Source organism: Mobula birostris, chromosome 2, assembly GCF_030028105.1.
Source record: "Mobula birostris isolate sMobBir1 chromosome 2, sMobBir1.hap1, whole genome shotgun sequence".
NCBI classification, from domain to species: Eukaryota; Metazoa; Chordata; class Chondrichthyes; order Myliobatiformes; family Myliobatidae; genus Mobula; species Mobula birostris.
The window spans coordinates 63197312-63220020 of NC_092371.1; the positions used below are offsets into that span (position 1 = coordinate 63197312).

At 38.3% G+C, this 22709-nt stretch overlaps 1 protein-coding gene across 6 annotated transcripts in view; it reads left to right on the forward strand.

Annotated features, from left to right (window-relative positions):
* The window catches only part of LOC140187049 (band 4.1-like protein 1), a 337723-nt gene extending 329239 nt beyond the window's left edge, over positions 1-8484 (forward strand). For all 6 annotated transcript variants that reach the window (XM_072241962.1, XM_072241954.1, XM_072241998.1 and 3 more), the window contains 3 exons: positions 1878-1958; positions 3323-3439; positions 7036-8484. In XM_072241962.1, the coding sequence (XP_072098063.1) occupies positions 1878-1958; positions 3323-3439; positions 7036-7041 (204 nt within the window). In that variant the 3' untranslated portion in view covers positions 7042-8484. The remainder of the gene's footprint in view (positions 1-1877; positions 1959-3322; positions 3440-7035) is intronic.
* The last annotated feature ends 14225 nt before the right edge of the window (positions 8485-22709 follow it).

The window sequence follows — 22709 nt, forward strand, 5'->3', positions numbered from 1 at the left end:
GCATGACAGTAAATGAACTGAGCTTGGAACCTGACCTCAAAGGAGTGAAAACAGAAATAGGAAATTTTGTTTTGTTGGACGTTAAAAAAAATTTCCATTTCAATACCATTCACATATCTGTTGATCCTCATGCCTTGTTTATTCTTTCAGAAATATGAATACATTTATTTAGATTTTTAATTTAGAGATACGGTGCGAAACAAGCCCAATGAGCCTCACCACTCAGTAACTCACCTATTTAACACAAGCCTAATCATAGGACAATTTTCAATGACCAATTAACTTACTAATTCATACATCTTTGGACTATGGGAGGAAATCAGAGCACCAGGAGAAAACCCACCCAGTTCGCGGGGAAAACATATGAGCTCCTTACAGATAGCGCCAGAATTGAACTTTGAACTCCAGAAGGCAGTGAATTGTAATAGTGTCACGCTAACGAGGCACCCAGTAAAAATTTAAACTGAGTATTTTCCAAAGTGAACAATCCTGGGCTTTCACTATGCCTCAAATTTCTTCAGCAGTTAAATTATAATTTTGCTGTTAATGCTGCCATCACCAAACCTATCCCAACTCCAGTTTTCTGTGAATCAATTTATTTAACAGAAATACTATTAATTCCTTTCACCTTAATGACCATTCCTTGCTATATTCGTTAATTTTATGTCTAGATATTTGGTTTTCTCCTTTCCCATTTGGATCTCCAATCCCTCTTCCTCTTCCTCCTTGACGCCTTCCCAATTTGATTCACCAGCATGTTCGTTTTTAAAGTGTGAACATATGAATAAACATCTTTCTTTCTAAAATGCTTCACAACTTTGGAAGTATTTTTAATGTGTACTTATTTTTGTAAGGAAGTACAGCAGCCAAATTGTGTATAGCTAGGTCTTACAGCCAACATAGAAAAGTTGACATTTCAGATTTATGATCTAAACAATAGAGTGGCATAGAAAGGGTAGGTAATTTTTCCCCATGGCATATGTGCTTAAAATATGGTTTTAGTTTGAATGAGGAACTGAGGAATTTTTTCACCAAGATTGTGGATAGAATCTGGATCACCTGCCTGAGGGGATGGTAAAAGCAGAGATTCTCACTGCATTTAAGGAGTGTCTCGACAAGCACTTCAATCACGAAAACATCGAAGGCTGTGGGCCAATTGTTCGAATGTTGAATTAGTATAAATGCGTGCATCATGATTTTGTTCTTCTGTTCGAAGACTTTATTGGCTAATAGTAAAATGGTTCCAATGTAGATGTCTTGGATTTTTAGCATCTTCAGTGTTTAATTTTTGAACACCAATTTCTGTTCTGGATGCACAGTTTTCTCGTGCTCCTGTGGTGGCGGGTTGGCGGGGTGGGGGAAGCAAGGCAATCTCCTCAGCTCCCCCTTCTGCCTTAAGAGGAAGACCAGGGGAACAGAGAAAAGCAAGATAAGAATTTTAAATTCTTAATTAGTAAAGTAGAAAGAGGGACTAGAAAAAAAAACTAGTAATTTAGCTTTTGCAAATTATAAAATCTGACAGACTAGTTAACCTAATATATCATGGGATTTGTGTGTATTTTTCTTTGAGTCATATATTTTAATGAAGTACCAACATTAGAAAATGTTTGAGTTCCTTATCTATATTTTGATCATTTGGGTATATAATATACAGGGAAACTAAATGTCATGTCAAGAATTTTAACACTCTGTTGCCAGGTTTTGGCCTATACAGAGTGGTTGCTATTTCTCCACACACACACACACACACACACACACACACACACACACACACACACACACCCCCCCCCGATGTGAAGGTCCACAGAGCTGACAGCAATTTGCTCTGTGCTCTGTTGCTCAAGGTCTGCTTCTAAAAGATTGTCTTATTTGTTCAGTCAGTGAAAGGGGGATTCTCTGAAACCAGGATTGAGAAGAGAATTATCATCACAGGAGATGCTGATGTTGATCAAGACCAGGTACAGAGTCTAAAATACAATGATTCCGTCCTATCATTCTTGCAAAGGCCGAAGATGTTGCATTATAAGAAAAGGGTTTCATGATATTTTCAGTCGAGATCAATGGAAGAAAAATGGGGTTTGCTGCTCTTGGTAGTGATGTGGCAATATATGATTAGCAGAATGATTACATACTATAGAGGAAATTATTTGTCATTGATTTCAGAAACATGGTATATTGCATTATATTTGAGTGAATGAGCACTTGTGTAGACTGTAATTTAACATACTGAATTCTTAATTTCTCTTACAACTGTAAATTAAGTATGTTTCCTCATAATCAGTTCAGTGGTTACCGCAGTACTTAAGCTATTGTTGATCCATTGTGAAGATCTTGAATATCTAGGAGAGCAAAAGATTGAGATTCAGAGTTAGCATTAATTTTCCAGTTGGATTTTGACTCGCAAGCAGTGGTATCAATAGAGCCAATGAAGGTGCTCTCCTCAGTCTGTTGATGTTAAACCTCAGGCACTTTCTGCACAGATCTGTCAGTCCCCTGGTGGACCAGTGAGAAGCGGCTGTGCTGAGTGTTGATAGAGATTACAGGATGCTGTTCAATATGGTCTCCAGCATCCAACTATAAGTTAGGGTTCAAGCCGACCTCATGGTTGCCTTCCTGGAAAAACTCTTCCAGTGACTTGTCTAGCTGCCACTGATCCTTCCTTTACCAGCCAACATCTTGTCATTTTGGAAATCCGTTCCACTGAGGTGCAGATAAATTCAGAGATCTCAAGTCACTGGCAGGTCATTCATTGTTACAAATGTCATTAATGGAGTTTGTCAGTGGCTTGATTCCCTTTTGCTTGATATCTTCTTCCACTTATTATTGAGGTGACCAAATGTTTTTAAAATATATATATTTTTTTTTTATTGAGATACAGCGCAGAATAGGCCCTTTTGGCCCTTGCAGCTGTGCCACCCAACAACCCCAATTCAACCCTAACCGAAAACGGGACATTTACAATAACCAATTAACCTCCCAACCAGTATGTCTTTGGACTGTGGGAGGAAACTGGAGCACCCAGAGAAAACCCAGACATTCCTCAGGGAGGTCGTACAGACTCCTTACAGATGACATCAGAATTGAACTCTGAACTCCAATGCCCTAAACTGCAATGACATCACGCCAACCACTGTGTTACTGTGGCACCTCTACAAAGAAAGATGTCGATTTGTAATCCAGCAGACAATGTGCCTTTAGTTACCAATCTCTGAAGAACAAAGAAATCAGTGTTAATGTATTTCCCTCATTTATCTGGCTGTCAGTTTTCAGTAGGATTCTACTTTTGTGTCTCACAAATTAAACCATGAACCATGTACTCTAGGCTTTGGCTCTTGCAATTAAGGAGGTGAAACAGCTACACCCTGACATGCTTGTGACAAAGGCAGTCGTTTATAAAGAATCAGAGTCCGAAACTGAGCAGAATGCAAAGGAATCAAAGGTATGATAATTTAATGGCTATCGCTTTATTTGTTATTATTATGTGTTTGTGACTTTTGCACAGTACTGTAAGAGATTAAATGCAGATCTGTATCAGATGAGACTGAATGGCAGTAATCTAAAAAGCCTAAAGCTTCCTAATTTCTCCAGTTTTGTTTCAGCTGCTAGTTCCCACTGTTTCTAATCGATATTTTAATCAACATTTTTGAGTTCCTGTTTAAAGCACCAAGTGTTTCTAGTAGAATTAAGTATGTTTTATCGTCTGAAATATCCAAAGAAGGAATGATCAATTTAGAAAATGTATTTATTTATCAAAATTGTATTAAAATAGGAAGCAGGATTTGTTGGTGAAAATTCTGAGTTGTTCACAGGATAAATTATGGACACAAATCTATAATATGTGAGCCCACGTAAGAAAAAAATGAATGAACTTTTTCATTCTTTACAGAAGGATAATTTTGAATGAGTCCACAAAGGGCAACTAAAATGAGTTGGTCTTTGAAGTTCGACATTGAGAAAAGAGATTAGTGTATTGAGCTTTGCCTCCAGAGAAAAGACAAAGAACACTGTAATTCAGGATTTCAAAACACTACAATGCATTTTAAAAAACATCAACATAGATCTGTTATTAACTGATTAAAACTGTGATTGCAAAACAATCAGTGATTCTGAAAGAAATATCATGAGATTTGAAAATGCTTCTATAATTTTTGAAGTGGAACATCATTGAATATTAAAATAGGAGTACTTAACAATGGGTATGTCATGCAACAAAAACTGAAATGTTGAAAGAACTCAGCTAATAGAGCATCCTCTGCAGAAAGAGAAACAAGTTAATGCTTGGGTTTAAAGATTCAATGCAGATTGGATGATTTTTTTTTGAAGAGTACAGTACCTATGCTCTTTCCATGGGACTGACCCTGAGCTATCAGTTGCTCATTTTAATCCTCCATCCCATTCTCATTCTGACATGTGACTGTAGTCTCCTGCACTTTTACAACATGCAAGTTCAAAAAGCTGTTGTCTCATTTTATCATCAGAGCACCTTGCAACCTGAAGGACACAATACTGAATTCTGCAACTTCAGATAACTTGCTCTTTCTGGCTATTTCAGGAACTGGCCAATTGTACATGCCATTCCTCATTTTGTGTGTTCATTTGTATGTTATGGCCTACTCAGCACATCATATTGAGTCAGATTATGTAACTTCACTCGACTTTACTACATTAGTAATTTATTCCACAGAAAAAGGAGCTCAGCTCTGTTTCACCCTATTACTGCCATTCCCTTTATTTCACATGTTGCCCACCACCATCTTCCCTCCCTCTCCGACTAACTGGCGTTCCCCCTTTGTCAAAACAAGAAAATCTGCAGATGCTGGAAATCCAAGCAACACAACAAAATGCTGGAGGAACTCAGCAGGCCTGGCAGCATCTATGGAAAAGAGTGCGGCTGACAGAAATGTGTGCTCCCTCTTTCTCAGTTCTGATGAAGGGTCTTTGTCCTGAAACATTGACTAATTTTCCTTTCTAAGTATGCCGCTTGTTTAGCTGCTCATCCAGCATTTTGTTGTATTTTGTTTCCAATCTGTGGTAAAAGATGGGCTTGCATTTTTTGGTAGTTATTTTTAGTTCAGTGCAATTGTGTTGTTTCATTTATGTCAATTATTGTTTATTGAGATACAGCGTGGAATAGACTCTTCGAGCCTTGCTGCCCGGCAACCCTCAATTTAACTCTAGCCTTATCGTGGGACAGTTTACAATGACCAATTAACCTACCAACCTGTATGTCTTTGGACTGTGGGAAGAAACCAGAGCACCCAGAGGAAACCCCACGCGGTCATAGGGAGAATGTACAAACTCCATACAGACGTCGGTGGGAACTGAACCTGGGTTGCTGGTACTGTCAAGCATTGCTCTAGCCGCAGTGTTTTATCATTGTTTGGCAAAATGCTTGCTTAGTATTATCATAAATTGCCAACACAATTTTATAGATTTAAAAAAATAAACTTGGCCTTTTTGAAATTTAGTGCTTGATAACTAAAACCTTAATAGCTTAGTACAAGAATTCTGTCAAGAAACTGTACCTAACACTTCTAAAATAAATGCAGCAGCACCTGTGAAGTTTTAAGAAAAAGATCAAAAGTTATAAATAGCTGATTACATTCGGTAGAGAAGATTATGATTAATATGCCATTGGGGATAAAAGGCCAGTCATCCATGGAATGGAAGTGGACAGAGCAGAAATGACTGGATTCATCTCTTTGTTTAAGCTGTAATCTCTGTAAAAATTATAGTGTTGTTGTCTTGGGCAATTTACTTTTACTTAGAGTGGGTTCAATAGATTGCTTGACAGATAATTCTGCAACAATTGAGTGGACAGGATCATCAGACAAATTGGCCTTTCTTATTTCATGCCACATTGTGTTATCTTTTCCACTGAGTCAAGCTGATAGTTTATGTCAATACTTCAGATAGGCTAGAAATTCATTCCCAGGCTATAATTGACAAAAATTCAGAAAGTAGATATGTTAATAACTGATGCAAGGCTGCCAAACACTCGGATTTACATTCAGCACTTCATTTAATTACATGTAATTTTACCAATGTTTCACTCTCTTATTTTAATAGATGGTTAGAATCCTTTCAAATCCTATGTGCAAACGATGAATTTTTAGATTTCTGGAATTCTTGACAGCCTCTTTAATGGGGTAATGAATTGTTTTACAACCTTTCTCCATTACCTCTGGCTGTATGCCAAAGTCTGAGGGAATATTTCAATTGTGCTGTAATAGAGTAAATAGTTCTCCATCCATCAACACATTATACAATCCACTCATTATTTTGAATTAATGGAAATAATATCTCCACATATTTCCATTAAACTTTCAACTGTTCATTTAAACACTTCCTTATCACTTAACAGATGAGTGTTTGACACATTTCCAATTTACACATGTGCTTTTAGATGCCCTACCCTTAAAAATAAAACTCTACCACGTACCTTCTGGTGTACAAATACACTGCCAAATGTGGCAGTGAGCTGCATTGAATAGGATGTTGCTATGCACAATTTCTTGTGTTAATTTATGTACCGTTGGTAGTCAGGGAACACTACAGTACTTTTGCTGATGAGAGAAATATCCATATTGGTCTTTGTCCGGTGACTGTTGGCCAAAGAACACAAATGATAGCAGAAAAAGCTGTTATTGCACTGGGGCTGCATGGTCGCGTGGCAGTTAGCAGAATGCTATTACAGAGCCAGTGGCCTGAGTTCGATTCCCGCTACTGCCTGTAAGGAAACCCCATGAGGAAACCTCGTTACTGTGTGGGTTTCCTCTGGGTGCTCTGGTTTCCTCCCACATTCCAAAGATGTGCAGGCTAGTAGGTTAATTGGTCACATGGGTGTAATTGGGTGGCTAGGGCCTATCGGGCCAGCGTGGCCTGCTTCCATGCTGTATCTCTAAGTCTAAATTTAAAAAGGTAACTGTTCAAACCAGCACAAGCCAAAGAGGGCTGGGTAAAGGATTGGGCAGGGAAAGTAAGTGGCTATTGGAGATGCAAAGGAATAAATTTTTAATCTTTCTTTTCCCACAGGAGTAATAGCGTGGAGTGCAGCTCCGTGAATCACGCTGGAAAAACATATGGAATCATACTTTTGCTCTCATCAACACAGAATTTTGCTGCCTTGTAATTTCACACAGAAGAAATGGGAAAGATGATTATTAATATAAAAATTATACACCTGCTGTGCAAAAAGAAATTTCAGTTCCAATCACCGCCAAGAAAATAAAACATTTGCAGTTCCAGAAAGCGCATGTTGAAGGGAAAGTAAGCCAAAACTAGAACTTCTAACCATAATTCTACAATATGAGCTTTTCCAGCAAGTAGAACCTCACAGGGGAGCATCTTTCATGGAGATGGAAGCAAGATATTGTAACTAATGTTCAATAACACATGCTTATGCTATGGATGTCGATTTAAATTTCTTCCTTTTTGATCTGTTAATAAAGGTCAGCACCTATCATACAAAATATCCTATGGAAATGAATGGCACATATTGGTTCCCAATTTGGATGTGCATTAATTTATATTGAAGTATGCTTATCTGGTAATATAAAGATTGGATGTGATCCTCAACTGAGGTTTGTAATATTCAAATAGCTACCTGGTGTTGGTTTTTAAACTTGACACCTGGCTTGACAGCTGTTCGTGTTTTTTTGTAAAATAAAAGAAATCTTAATTATTTGAAAGTGAATAATTTTAGGCAAATGAGTTTTCACAGATGTCTTAATCAAATGATAGTGGATAGAAATTTGTTAGCACACAACTAGCTGTTTCAGGTGATGTGCATAGGAAGGTGATCAAAATAGTGGTTCAGTAAAAATACTTAGCAATGGTTTACAAAGGACAGAACATTTTGTTCCAAAATTAATTTCCTCTCCATTCCATTGCACCATGAGCATACTGGGATTTTTTTAAAATTTGTTCTGCATTCTTAGGAACAGTCACAGTAAAGTGACAGAATACTTCATAATGCCTGCAAAGGAATATTAGGCATTGCTGAGTGTACACACATGAACTGCTTTACATACTTGGCATTACAGGAGACATTTATACATAACTCGCTAGTGTTGAGGCACTTTGATTACTGCATATCACATTACTGTACATGTGGTTGTGTGTGATGTCATATGCCTTGTGCATGCTTAGATGATGCAATGAACAGCTGAGGGAAGCAAAATATTTGCACAATTGGCATTTAATCAATTGTCATTCATTTGTTCACCATTGCTAAATATATTTTTGATAGGATTGTTTTAGTGATTTATCCGAGATTTTAAAATGAACATGGGTGATGAAGTATTTGAAAATCTTTCCATTTGTATCAACAGCTGACATGAATTTGTGTGCATGAGTGCCATGATGCACTTTAATACAGATATGAAATGCGCCATCACTGCTTTTATCCCCCTCTACAGCTCTATATGTATTCATTGTATCCTTTTACTTCAAAGTGAAATAAATGTGCCAGATGCATCTGATGTGCCCTTTCTTTATATATTCAAAAGAATGCGACTCATTGAGTAGCTTTGCTGCAATGCAGGTGCCAGTGCTGTTGGAAGGATATTGAAGCTGTTGGTTAGTATATCTTCAATTATTAAGTACAATGAAACTACACTCTAAGATGTTCATGTACAAGCACTCAAGGACAAATGTGCACAACTGCCAGAAAATCCTCCTTTATCTAGTCATACCTATTGAAAGCTTTGGGAATCGTGCTGATTTCATAGCGAGATGAAACTTTATGCCGACAGAACAACCTTGCTGTAGGGACTCGCCTGAAATTCCCATTCAGCTACCTTAGTGAAAGCGTTTAAAGTGAATAATGTCCACAATGAGACAAGAGGAAAAGGGGGAATTCAAACACATCACATTTTAGAAATCTGCACTCTGGTTTAGAAGTAGTTAAATTGGTCTATAGTCAAAACAGCATATTATATATTGTTCACTGTATATAATCCACTACTGTAGATAGCACTTAACACCATCAACTGAGGTGAATTTCTGTGGGTATTTTTTCATAATGCAGGATCCTACCTTGTAGTTTTATGGCCTGGGTGATTAAAAATTTTCAGCTTTATAGTCTTTGATTAATTCTGATTTAAATACTAGAAGGATTAGACAAGAGTACACTTTCGAAACGGTGAAAGGTTGAATAGGTTAAGATTTTATTCCTTGGAATGTAGAAGATTGAGAGGAGATTTGATAAAGGAATACAAAATTATGAGGGGTATAGATAGGGTAAATGCAAACAGGCTTTTTCCATTGAGGTTGAGTGGGACTACAAAGAGAGGCTACGGCTTAAGGGTGACAAGTGAAAAATTTTAAGGGGAACATGAGAGGAAACATCTTTACTCAGAGGGTCAAGAGAGTGTTGAACGAGCTGCCAGTGCAGGTAGTGTATGTGAGCTCAAGTTCAATGTTTAAGAGACATTTGGATAGGTACATGGATGGTAGGGGTATGGAGGGCATTACTCCCGGTGCATACTGATGGGAGTAGGTAGTTTAAACTGTTTAGCATGGTCTAGATGGGACAAAGGGCCTGTTTATGTACTGTAATTTTCTGTGACTCTGACATGTCAGTATTTACAATGTCAATTCAAGAATTAACATCAGAAATGGAAATGTCTGATTTTCAAGTTGCAAAGGCTGTTAACTCGGGATAATTTATCACTTTGCTCCTTCAACTAAATATTCAGAGTATGTCCAGTCATGCGCAATGTTGTAAATGAGTGCACAAAAGATTATGAAGTTACTGGGATGAGAGGGTTTGAATTATAAAGAGATGCTCAATAGGTTCGTACTTTCCATCTCTTGAACATAGGAGGGTGAGGGGTGACCTTACAGAGCTTTGTAACACCCCGAAGGCTACAATCTTTTCCCAAAAGTAGGGGTGTCAAAAAAATTAGAGGGCATTAGGTTCAAATAGAGAGGGAAATATTTGAAAGAGAACTGAGGGGCAAGTTTTTCACACATAGGGAGTCTCACGGGGTACAGTTACAACATTTTAACAATTGGGCAGGTACGTGGATAGAAAAGGTTTAGATACAGGGATTCCCATGCTGGGGGTCCATGGACCCCTTGCTTAATGGTATTAGTCCATGACATAAAAGAAGTTGGGAACCCATGGTCTAGAGAGATACGAGCCAAAAGTAGGCAAATGGTACCGACTTGGTCGGCATGGACCAATTCTGTCAAAGGCTCCATTTTCCATACTGAATAGCTCTACAATTCAAATCTATGATTTTATTGTGATCCATCTGATTAACTGTATTAAATTTGTTCATCTGTTTTAAAGTACAAAAGGTGATTCTTAAACTGAAGTTGAGTGGGAAGGGCTCTGAGTGGGCAAAGGTTTGGCAGATGGTGTTGGTCAATGTGAGGTCATTCACTTTGGAAGGAAAAACGGAAGATGCATTTACTACTTAAATGGTAAAAGATTGCAGTAAACTGCCATGCAGAGGGATTTGGGAGTGTTTGTGCATGATCACAAAAGGTTGGTTTGCAGCTTCAGCAGGCTATCAAGAAGGCACATGGAATGTTGGCCTTCATTGCTAGAGGGATTGAATTTAAGAGCAAGGAGGTTACACTGCAACTGTATAGGGTACTAGTGAGGCCGCACCTGGAGTACCATGTGCAGTTCTGGTCTCCTTACTTGAGGAACGATATACTGGCTTTGGAGATGGTGCAGAGGAGATTCTCCAGGTTGATTCCAGAAATGAGGTTAAAATAGGAGGAGAGATTAAGTCACCAGGGACTGTACTCGCTGGAATTCAGAAGAATTGATGGAGATCTTACATCAACATAAAATTATGAAAGGGATAGATAAGATAGTTTCCACTGGTAAGTGAGACTGGAACTACAGGACATAGCCTCGAGATTCGGGGTAGTAAATTTAGGATGGAAGAGGAACTGCTTTTGAATCTGTGATGAATCTGTGGAGTTCTCTGCCCAATGAAGCAGTGAAGGCTACCTCAGTTAATATATTTAAGACAAGGTTGGATAGATTTTTGCATAGTAGGGGAATTAAGAGTTATGGGGAAGGTAGGTGGAGATGAGTCCATGGTCAGATCAAACATGATCTTATTGAATGGCAGAGTAGGCTTGATGGGCCAGATGGCCTACTCCTGCTCCTATTTCTTATGTTCTTATTTTCTAACCAGGAAGTAGGTCCTTGGCAACTATGGACACAGAAGTATTTTCAATGGAGGGAAGCAACAGCATATTGGTGGTTGGAAATAAAATACTCAAAGGTAAGAATTCACTTTGGAGATCTTAAGAAATACTCATTATTACTGTAGTATTTTGCGATAGGGTGGGGTCTGACAGGAGACTTGGCTGGACTAGAGCTGGGGAAGGGAAGTTTATTTCAGCTGCTCACTCTGGGCCCACAAGTTACTAAATAAAGAACACTTGTGCTCTTTGTTGCTTTTCTGGCCCTAACTGTTCTTGGTTGATCTGGAAAGAACATGCAAGCTTCTTTTTAAAATGGCAAAATTGAAGGATAGCAAGAGATCAATTAATATAGGGAACAGAGGAGTGTAGACCACTGCAGGCAGAAATGCAGTTTAAATTGGCATCAGAGTCAGCCTGGACATTTTGGTCGGATGAGCCTGTTCCTGCGCTGTGCTGTTCCATCTTCTATATAGCAAGTGGGTCTGATGACTATATTAGAACCTGATCTGATTATTTAAAGAGAGCGCCCTCCTGTTCTTAGTGGAAACCTTGATCAGCTGCTTAGGAAGGGCTCAAATGCAAAACTAAGAAGAGACTCTTAATATTAGTGATTAAGTCTCTGGTGACTTTTAATGTTTTCTGCGTGGTTTTCACCTCTATTCTCTGCACCACTTGCTTTCCAAAATACTATCTTTTAATTGCATTTAAAAGTAGACTGCTAACACAAAGGCGAAAACTTAGATGAGCTGTTCTATTTTGAGAAGTACTGTTTTTTCAGGAGTGTGTAGGAAGGAAACTCCTGTTTGGATGCGTTAGTAAATCAAGAAAATGGTGAACAGCTATGAAAGTGAGGTCATTGGGAAAAAATATTTTGTGTTATATATTCCATAAGAGATGCTTAATTTATGCATCTTCAGCAAAATACGGATTTTGGTGAAATCATTGCAAAATGAGCCAAAGCTTATCAGCTATCTGTCCTTTCATTTGTTCTTTCATTCTCATTCTATATCTATAAATTATTGTATATTAAGATTATTCAACCAATAGTTTCCTGTGTAAAATGTTTATATCCATCATGTCCATTAATCACCCTATATATCCCTGTTCATTGTTTTTCTTTGAATTATTTTATATCTATTTTGTTGAGCTTTTTTTTTGAATATGTGATATTTTTGTAAATGCTGTGAAGTATAAGACAGAGGAAGTGCCAATACTTTTATGTTGACATTTACCTCCCAATTAAATTCAATAACTGCTGGGTGTTTACAAAATAAAATAGAATAAACTTTGTTTTCATTGCTATATGTTACTTTTTCCATTGGCTTTTTGTAAACTTTTTATCAAAATTACTATCGTTGATGTATGGAAGGTTTGGCAAATGTCAAGGTTTTTGTTCATGTTATTAAACCTAATAGTCTTACACCAGCATTATAAATGATAAAGCTAATTTAATACATTTAAAAGGATAAAAACATGGTGATAATGACAGGAAAAGTGAGAGTAAGAGTTCGGCATGGACTAGAAGGGCCGAGATGGCCTGTTTCCGTTCTGCAATTGTTAAATGGTCATATAGTTATATAAAAGCTTCTTTCCATTTCTGAATGTTCCATAGTGCTGAGATCTTCCTAGTTTTCTTTTACAGAATGAAAGAACAATGCAGCATAGAAGATTATGCTGTATTCCTGGTTTTGTATAGTTTAGCAATTATGCCATCGAGCAAATTAGTTATAAGACAGACTGACACTACATAAAAGCAACCATGATTACAATAAGGAATCAGACTGCTAGAGGAACTCACCAAGTCATGGAGGTCAATGTTTTGGGTTGGGTTGAGACTCTGCATCAGGACCCAGTGTAAAGAGTTGAAGGGGAAGTGCTGGCAGGCAACAGAAGATGATAGACGGGGGAGGGGAATGGAGGAGAGACAGGAGACAAAGGCTTGCAGGTTTTATAATTTACTTAATTAGAAGAGGCATGATGGGCAGGTGGAGCCAGCTGGGGGGAAATACACTGGGTAGTGGGATGGAGGGGTGGGAAGAAGAAAGGTGAGAAAACCTGAGTGGATTTGAAGAAGAGAAAAAGGAACACAGCACACGAGATAATTGAAATTGGAAGATCACTGTCCCTCAAAATTGGCTCCTTAGTAAATATTCTCAAACATGGAATCAAGCTTTCTTGATCATTTACTACAATAAAGTTCCCAAACACTGTTTGTTTGCAAGTTGAACTACTGACTTATCTGGGAATACAAGCATGTAAATTCTGTCAGGAGGTACTCTAGAGATGCCATGTTGAGACACAATTAACTATTTACATCCAAACATAAAAAAGTAACCAAAATTTGCATATTGGCCTTCCTAAAAGGTTTTTTTATTTTGGGAGATCTACAAGACGTTTCGGCCCGAAACGTCGACTGTACCTCTTCCTAGAGATGCTGCCCGGCCCGCTGCGTTCACCAGCAACTTTGATGTGTGTTACTTGAATTTCCAGCATCTGCAGAATTCCTCATGTTTACGTTTACAGGATAATGTGTTTAGCTTATATCTACAAGATGTATCAACATTAAATAATTGCAAGAGTTCCCGTAGCTAGGACTTGTGCTGATATAGACATTTTTACTACACAATAAGTTTTAATTTTTTTATATGTAATGCTGCTATTATGATCTACAGAGTTGTTCAGATTTTGCTGATTCAAAGTGCTGAAACCTCTGTGACTAAAGCAGAAAATTGTGATATTTCAATTGACATTTAAAACTTGTGATAATATTCTGGTATACAAAACCCTTAGGTTGATAAGTTTTTGGATGTTGATGTAAATTTTGTATTAAAATTCTGTCTAACAATTTTAAATTTCTTGTTCTGAGAAATGTAGAGCTAAGTTTGTGAGTCTCCAAATTACTGTTAACTAATGTGCAATATTGATGTCCTGGTATATATTTTATGGAATTAGAGAATTTTAAAGATTATACTTTGAACCATTATTACAGGCTGAATTCTGCCAGAATGAACAATGAACAATGGGCCTTCTGTGGCAATTCTAATGTTTGGCTAAAAGATTCTTTTAATTTCAAAGAAGTAAAATGAAAATTAGAAGATAAACCCTGGAGAAGGAAACATATTGATTTTGAAATTTGCCTTTTGTTTATAATAACTGAGATCCATAGCTTAGATAGTTTTATTCCCACCAGAGAAGTTTGTTATTGGCTGCAAATTTGCTGTTATGTAGTGGTATGTAAGAAACAGCACAGAGTCCACAATAGTAAAACATTTATCAGCTGAAGCTCTCTTTCTAAAATATAGTGTAATAAATTTTATGGAGTTGAGTCATAGAACAAAATTTGTTTGGAGGCCTGATACTCATACTCAGTAACAAAGTTAATTTAAAGTAAACCTATGCACTCAATAAGAAAAAATAATCTAATTGACATTGAATATTTTGTTTGCTATTATACAAGAAAAGGCCAATTAAAAATTAAAAACCAAGTTTGATTATTTACGTAGGAAAAAAAGGTGAAGGATCAAATACTTGCGAATGAGGTGAAGAGACTTGAGGCTACATGGCCTTCTGTTGGTATATACACTCAGTAGCCATATATCTAATCAGCCAATCATGTGGCAGCAACTCGATGCATTAATAGCATGTAGACATGGTCAAGAGGTTCAGTTGTTGTTCAGACCAAACATCAGAGTTATTCAGACTAAATATCGAAAAGGAGGAGAAGTAGTGACTTTGACTGTGAAATGATTGTTGGCGCCAGATAGGGTGGTTTGAGTATCTCAGAAACTGCTTTACTCCTGGGATTTTCAAGCACAATCCCTAGAGTGCATTTAATTTGAAAAGTGGTTCATAGCTATAATAAGCTCTGATATATTTAATTGAGGAAACAAATTTAGACCAACAGCACAATGGTAATAGAATAAGGTTGATTGCTGATTATCACCTAAGACATCTTTATGCTGCAAATCCCAATTTATCCATGCAGTTAAGTGAATGGCAGTTCACAAAGACAGCATGGTGAAAGGTGCATGTGATATGCATTGCTGATAAAGGAATGGTGGCAGAAAAAATCACAGATTTTAATCAGGAATGGGTCAATATTTAAGATTATAAAATTGCTTTGGGATAGGAGTATGATGGTCAGACAAGATGCATTGCTGCAGGTCTAAAGAGCTGAATGGACTGACTCCTTATTTTGTGAAGAGTTACAGCTAATTGTGTGAATATTAACATTTTCAAACTGGGAGTTGAAATCAAGAATGTTTTGTTTAAAAAAATGTGCACTTAAATGATGTCTTATAATGTATCAGCATATCCTCACATCATAAATTACTGTGGAAATACAATCACTATCACATTCATAAACATCTGCTCAGATGCAAATTTTCAAGATGTTTATGCATAGCAAAAGTTATTTCCTCTAACAAAATAGCAATAATTTTGTTGACTGTCATAATCTCTCAAAACATCTTAATTAATGGATTTCTTAGTGAATCAATAATACAGTATCCTGCAGAGCGAAAGATCTCAATAAGCCACCTACATTTCACAAAACAGATGGCCCAGTAAAGAGGCTAATGATGCAAAACTACCACCATCCAATAAAATGATTAATTATTCCAAAATAATCAGTAAACCTCAAAATTACCAGTTGTTATAAAACGTCTTTAAATAGCCTGTTTCTTTGAAATATTTTAAAATGTGGGTTCAAATTCTTTAAAATAAATTGGATAATGTCTTTATCGCAATAGTGGATAGGGGGAAAAATTTGAAAAAAACATAAATTGCAGTTACTCCAATACGGCAAACTATTTTGAGGTGATCCATAAAAATAAAAGAATTGCTGAAAGAACAATGTAACTGTTCTTTCTTCAATTCATATGAACCCTTGTGACTGGGCTGCCATTCACCTGTCACCTTTAATTATCCCATGGCCATAATGGCACATTGAGTATTTTCAGAGAGAGTCAACAATATTGATTGGTCTGGAGAATGGCGTATAATCTTCATATTGGTTCACCATTCCAAATGACAATTTTTTTATTTTAGATGTATTCAATAATTTGAATTTGAAATTCCCATGGTAGAATAGAGCTTGTCTCTAGATCCAATAATCCAAGCTATTTGAGATTTGCCTCATTACATAACCATTCTGTTGCTCTAACCAGTGTTCTTCAAGCACACTGTATTGATCTACCATCACAGTGCCAAAAGAAATCTCTGAATGAAATTTGTATAGTAAGGTTCATAGAGTCACTATACAAGACACGTTTGGGAGAGGGTAACATTGGGAGAACTGTCCAATTGGCCCTACTCCCCTGCTGACTCCTGAAGGTCCTGTAGAAATTTTTGCTTACAGAGTTTATTAAGTTAGCATTACACTGACCATTTGGAATAGGATTAGGCCATTTTGGCCCCACAAGCCACTTCCACCTATCAATAAGATCACTGCTAATTTAACTTCCCATTACTTTCAGATCTTCTGATCTTCAGATCAGGGGATTATCCTGATCCCCTCTGATTAAAAGTCTACCTCAGCTCTGAACATATTCAAGGCAGACATCCCACCCTGCAAAAACTCATTTCAGGGAGGTAGCAGTGCCACCCCCAGCCCCCACAATCCCATATCTCCCCCCCCCCCCCCAGTTGACCTCCAAGGGCATATGTATACAGGACATTTGATTATGAAAGAACGGAACAATTTATTTGATCACGTATTGAAACTATTTACGTATATTCCTTGTTGAGTATTTTGTTGGCAGTCTCAATGCTAATAGCTAAATGCTCATGCAAGTAGCTTTTCTATTTTTTTTTGCAAACTTTCCTTGTACTGTGATGTGGCTTGCTTGGCAGATTTGAGCATTTTGCCAGAAGTCTCAACCTCATAGTCTGTGTCAATGAATTTGTTAATTTTACAAGACATCAGATTCATAAGATTCACAATTTTATTATATATTAAATTATCATGGAGCCTTTTTTATTCTATTACAACTTTAAGCAAGTCTACAGGGAGTTTGGCCTCATCACGTAGGACATCAATAGAGTAGCTCCTTAGCAGTTAGCCAGTTAGTTTAAATAATGTTAGCTATGCTAATGAATGAATGACACCTGTTAAACTCACCCCAACATGTCTTTTACAGTCATTTAACCCACCATGGGCAAGAGAAAAGTCACTGTTGCAAACAGTGCAGCGAGCAACACTGTCATTATTTTTGACCCCTATTAGGCAGGGGTACACTTTAGTGTAGTCTGGGGTGAAGTATGTTTTATTTTTTTTGGAATACTCTGCCATGGCGCTGCAGGACACTAAACTGAACTGATGGACAATGAAAGAGAAAGAGAGGTCGACTGTAAAGCCCGCCCACAGGGAAAACTGTTAGGTCTACTTAGCACAAAAAGAGACCAATCAGGATGCTCTCTCTCTGTCACTCGCTCTCTCTGTCTGTCTCTCTCTCTCCCCCTCTCACTCGCTCACTCTCAAAAAAATCGATTTCTGGGATATTGTATATAATTTGCGGGTGTCAGGGAGCTGCTATCAATATGCGGGAGATGCCCGGAACTTCCGGGAGAGGTGGGATGTCTGTCAAGGATTCAGCCTTCATGGGGCAAGTAATTCCTAAGATGCACAATCCTTTGAGAGAAGGAATTATTCCTCATCTCAGTCTTAAATTGTTGCCCTATGATCCTGAGCTTATGCCTTTTGGTTCTAGCCTCTGTGACAAGAGGAAATATTCTACCAATATCTATCATGTCAAGCCTCCAAAGAATCAGTTTCAACAACATTGCTGTTCATTCGTCTGAACCACAATAGGTATAAACCCAACCTGTTCTTTCCTCAAAAGAGAACCCCTCCAGAACAGGGATTTTCTGAGTCCTCTCAGCTGCCTCTCACTTTTTAACATTCAGCATGGACTAGATGGGCTGAGGGGCCTGTTTCTGTGCTGTGGTGCATGATGATGCTAACATGCCTATTGCTTGTCGTCTTGATCTCAGCTGCGCCATCTATTGGAAGAATACTGTAGCTCCATGTTGCATACTTTGTTAAAGTGACTGCACTAAAACCAATCAAACTAATTTATTTTGGCTATCATCAGCATTACAAAGAAAAGTTCCTTGATAACGTTGAATCCTGAAATGTTACAAATTTTGTTCTACATTTCCAGAATGTTCTCTCAGAGTAACTGAAAAAATGTTAACTATACAGACTCATTTTACTGGTAAAAGATACATTGTCTAATAAGACAAAACTACAAACAGCACAAAATGAAATGATTGTTATGTTGGAAAAGGCCAACATGACATTGCTAGTTATGTTACAGTTCATGTCATCTGCTTGCCTGGTTAAAAATAATAGGCTTCTGTGTGAAAGGGTCAACTACTTAAGAGCTCAAAGTCCAATTTTTATTATGTTACCAAAGCAAATATGAACAAGCTGAGAAAGCAAGACAATCTAAGGAAATTATCTACCTCAGCCTCCAAAATTTGGAACATACAAACCAGAGAAGACTATTTGCACCTTGAAGCGGCCGCACTAGCGTCAAAAAATACCTGGCTGTTCAATACATCCAATGCTAAAGTAGAAGTCTCCAACAAATCTGTCCAGAGGTTGGAGAACTGGGTATTGAGCAAAAACTGGAATCATCAAATAGTTAAAAGATTAAAAATAGTCTCATTAATCAGCAGTAGCAGCAACTGATGTTTTGATTCTGGCGTTCAATATAATTACAGAAACTAAAGTCTTTTAGGTAGACGAGCATTCCACAAAAGATGACATTGAAATGCAGTTTTGTGTACGATGCTGTTTCTATTCTGGGTACTGCATTCTGAAAATGCAGAGAACCTATTTAGGAAACCTATTTCAATTATGCTTTGGTTTAATTCAATTTTCAGTGAATAAAGATAATGTAACTAATTCAAATCTTGTGTAATGCTGTCTTTAATAAAATAAAATCAGGCAACTGCATGAATACTGATGCCATGCTTCTAAGGGACGGAAATGCTGCTCAAAGGTAGGACAACAATAGTTTGCTGTCTTGCAAGGAATGTGGAACTGCAACATTTGGCCTGTCGTTACTCAATCTCCCATGATAATTATACTGGAAACCATGCACTGCTAAAATACTTTGCACAGTAGAAGTCATTTTAATGGTGTGTTAAATGACCATCTTGATCTGCAAATCCTCACCAATATTAGAAAAATGTCCAAATACCAATCCGGTTATTGTTGAGAATTAATGTTCCTAATAGAGTCATTGACAAGTACAGCACAGAAACAGGCCCTTCAGCCCATCTAGTCTGTGCCAAACCATTTATACTGCCTACTCCCATTGAATAGAATCATAGAAAAATACAGTGCATAAGACCTTGAGGCATTAAGGAGCCAAATAGTTACTTATGTAAGGACTAATAGAAAATTGGTTTGATTATTCCCCTACTTGCAGTCTACACAAACAGTATTTTTAAGTCTCATTTTAAATTGACATCTTTCTTCAGTAAATTAAAAGGTACCATCGGTACCCTGAACAACAGTAGACAGTCTCAGCTTTATTCAAACCAAACATTGATTATTTACTTGATCTAAGCAAGATATGATTCTCAGCTGATCTACAATGCAGTATTATTTTCAAAAAATTATTAAGTTAATATAGAAGTCTATGGCATCCGTTAGTCTCATGAGATCATGGATTTGCACAGGTTTCTTGGACCTTGGAAGGTTTCCAGGGCGCAGGCCTGGGCAAGGTTATATGGAAGACTGGCAGTTGCCCATGCTGCAAGTCTCTCCTCTCCACGCCACCGATGTTGTCCAAGGGAAGGGCATTAGGACCCATACAGCTTGGCACCGGTGTCGTCGCAGACCAATGTGTGATGAGTGCCTTGCTCAAGGACACAACACGCTGCCGCAGCCAAGGCTCGAACTAGCGACCTTCAAATCACTGGACAAACGCCTTAACCACTTGACCACGCGCCAACACACAGAAGTCTATAAATAAATGTTTTATTAAAAGCATAGGAATGTTTAGAAACTATTGAAGTTTCTCGTAAACAATTAAATACATAACTTCATTTTTCTAAGTTAGGTGGTTTATCTGAATTTATAATATTTTTAAAGGGACAATCTGAGTCTGAATGTATCAGGTGCATTGGCTTCTGATGCAACATTGCATCTGCTGTTAGTTGAGAGTTGTTTCTTTTCACTAAACAATTTTTTTTTGGTTGTTCATTCTCTGTTACTCACCTCAGTGTGAAGCAATGCAAAAAAAAAGAGACGTACAATATGAATTGAACCAGAGATGATGGGGCAGATGTTCCCATCCCAGTGCTGATCACCAGAATGACTAGAACACAGGCAATTGTTGAGATGATTTGTCAGCCATCATTAACAGAGGGCAGGTATCAGACAGTGCTAGACAGTAGAGGTCAGAAGATCAGAGAAAAAAAACGAAGATTGATGAAGCTTGCTGTTCTGTGGCTGGTGCCGGCAGCCTCATGGCTCTGACTGAGCTAAATATAAATGCTCCCAGTGGCCCTTTCCTCTTGAATCTAAGTTTACCTATATTTTTATTATTAGTTCCTCTCCATTGAGGGAAGGCCTTTTTTCTTTTGCACTGTCTAGTGCAGCAAGAAAGCAAAATGCTCTTAATGATGCCAAAGTTTCATATAAAACGCTGGGGTAGTCCATCCTGAACTGATCTTCAGATATTAAAACAAAAGCACATTTCTGCTCATAGCAATACTTTTAAATTCTCTGACTGAAGCTAATGAAAGTTGTCTGCAGCATCATTAGTGAAAGCTAAATATATTGCTATTTTGCTTTCCTTGGAGTACCTTTTGTAAACTTAAAACCTTCTGTAGGTGTTCTAGTTCTAAGAAGCACACCCAAGGGCTGGAATGACAACTGCCCAGGAGACCATGAGTTTTGTGTCAAGACTAAGTTCTTGGCTTTCAAATGTCCTTTTTCTCAGGGGAGTCGGCAGTCAGTGCAGGGTACCCCTATGACTATCCCAAAAGCAACAAGTACACCCCTTTGAGTACTGCTTGGGGAGGGATGGGTGCGACCTATCGGGGAACAGCAGCAGTAGTCAGGTCAGCGACACTGTGGCTGGCACTGATGCTCAGCAGGGAATGCTAAAGTCAGTCAATGGCAATGGTGATATTATTAACAGTTAAGGGGAGACGGGGAGGATTTGTGGCTGTGACAGAGACACCTGGATGGTGTGTTGCCTCCCGAGTGCTGGGGTTAAAAATGTCTCAGAGCAGTTGCAGAACATTCTCAAGGGGGAGGGTAGACCACCAGAGCTGCACATTGGCACCAATGATAAAGGGAGGAAGAGGTTCTATGCACTGAGCTCAGGAAATTAGGAAAGAGGTTGAAAAGCGGGGCCTCGATACTATTAATCTCTGGAGTACTCCTGGTGCAACATGCTAGTCAGGACAGAAATAGAAAGCTAGAACAGATGAATAAATGGCCGAGGAATTGGTGCAGGGAGCGAAGATTCAGGTTCTTGGGTCATTGGAGCCTCTTCTGGGGTGGGGGGGGTGACTTATACAAGAGGGCCAAGTTGCACCTTAACTGGAGGGAAACCAATAACGTGGCCAGGAAGCTACACAGTGCTACTTAGGAGGGATTAAACTAGTTTGGCAGGGGATGGGAACCAGAGCATCAGGTCAGAAAGTGCAGGGATTGAGAGGAAGGTAGATGCCAGTATGAACAAGCAGGAACAAGTTAATAAATACAATAGGACATACGGGTTGAAGTTTGTGCATTTTAATGCCGGGAGTATTATGGGTAAGGGACTTAAAAGCATGAATACATGAAACGATGATGTTGTGGCCACAACAGAGAGAGAGACAGGAAAGGATGTCTAGTGTTCCAGGGTTCTGATTCCTTAAGAAAGATAGAGAAGGAGGTGGAAGAGGACGGGGGGAAATTGCACTATTTATTGGGGACAATAGCTCAGTCGTAGTCAGAGGGGCTGATCCACTGAGCCAATATGGGTAGAACTCAAAAATAAGAAAGGTGCAAACACTTCGATGGGAGACAAACCCCCAACATCCACCGGGATATTAAGGGGCAGATATGCAGGCAGCTGAGGGAAAACATTCTGTATCTATAAAATTCTCCAGCAAATCAACATCAGTGTTCTCCCCAGGCCATAACAGCCACCATCACTGAAGTTCCAATTGGGCTGGCTTCCTTGTTATATACTCAACACTATATTGTTATGTTTAACCTTCCTCGAGCTGTATGCACAGTATGGACAGCATGGTAGTGTAGCAGTTAGCTCAATCGCTTACAGCCAGCGATCATCAATCAGGGTTCAATTCCCCTCACTGACTGTAAGTTTATATGTCCTCCCTGGGACTGCATGAGTTTCCTCCAGGTGCTCTGGTTTCCTCCCACATTCCAAAAACACACAGCCTAAGGCTAGGATTAATGAGTTGTGGGCATGCTATCTTGGTGCCAAATGCACAGCTACACATGGGCTGCCCAGCACAATGCACAATCCTTGCTGATTTGATTTGACACAAGT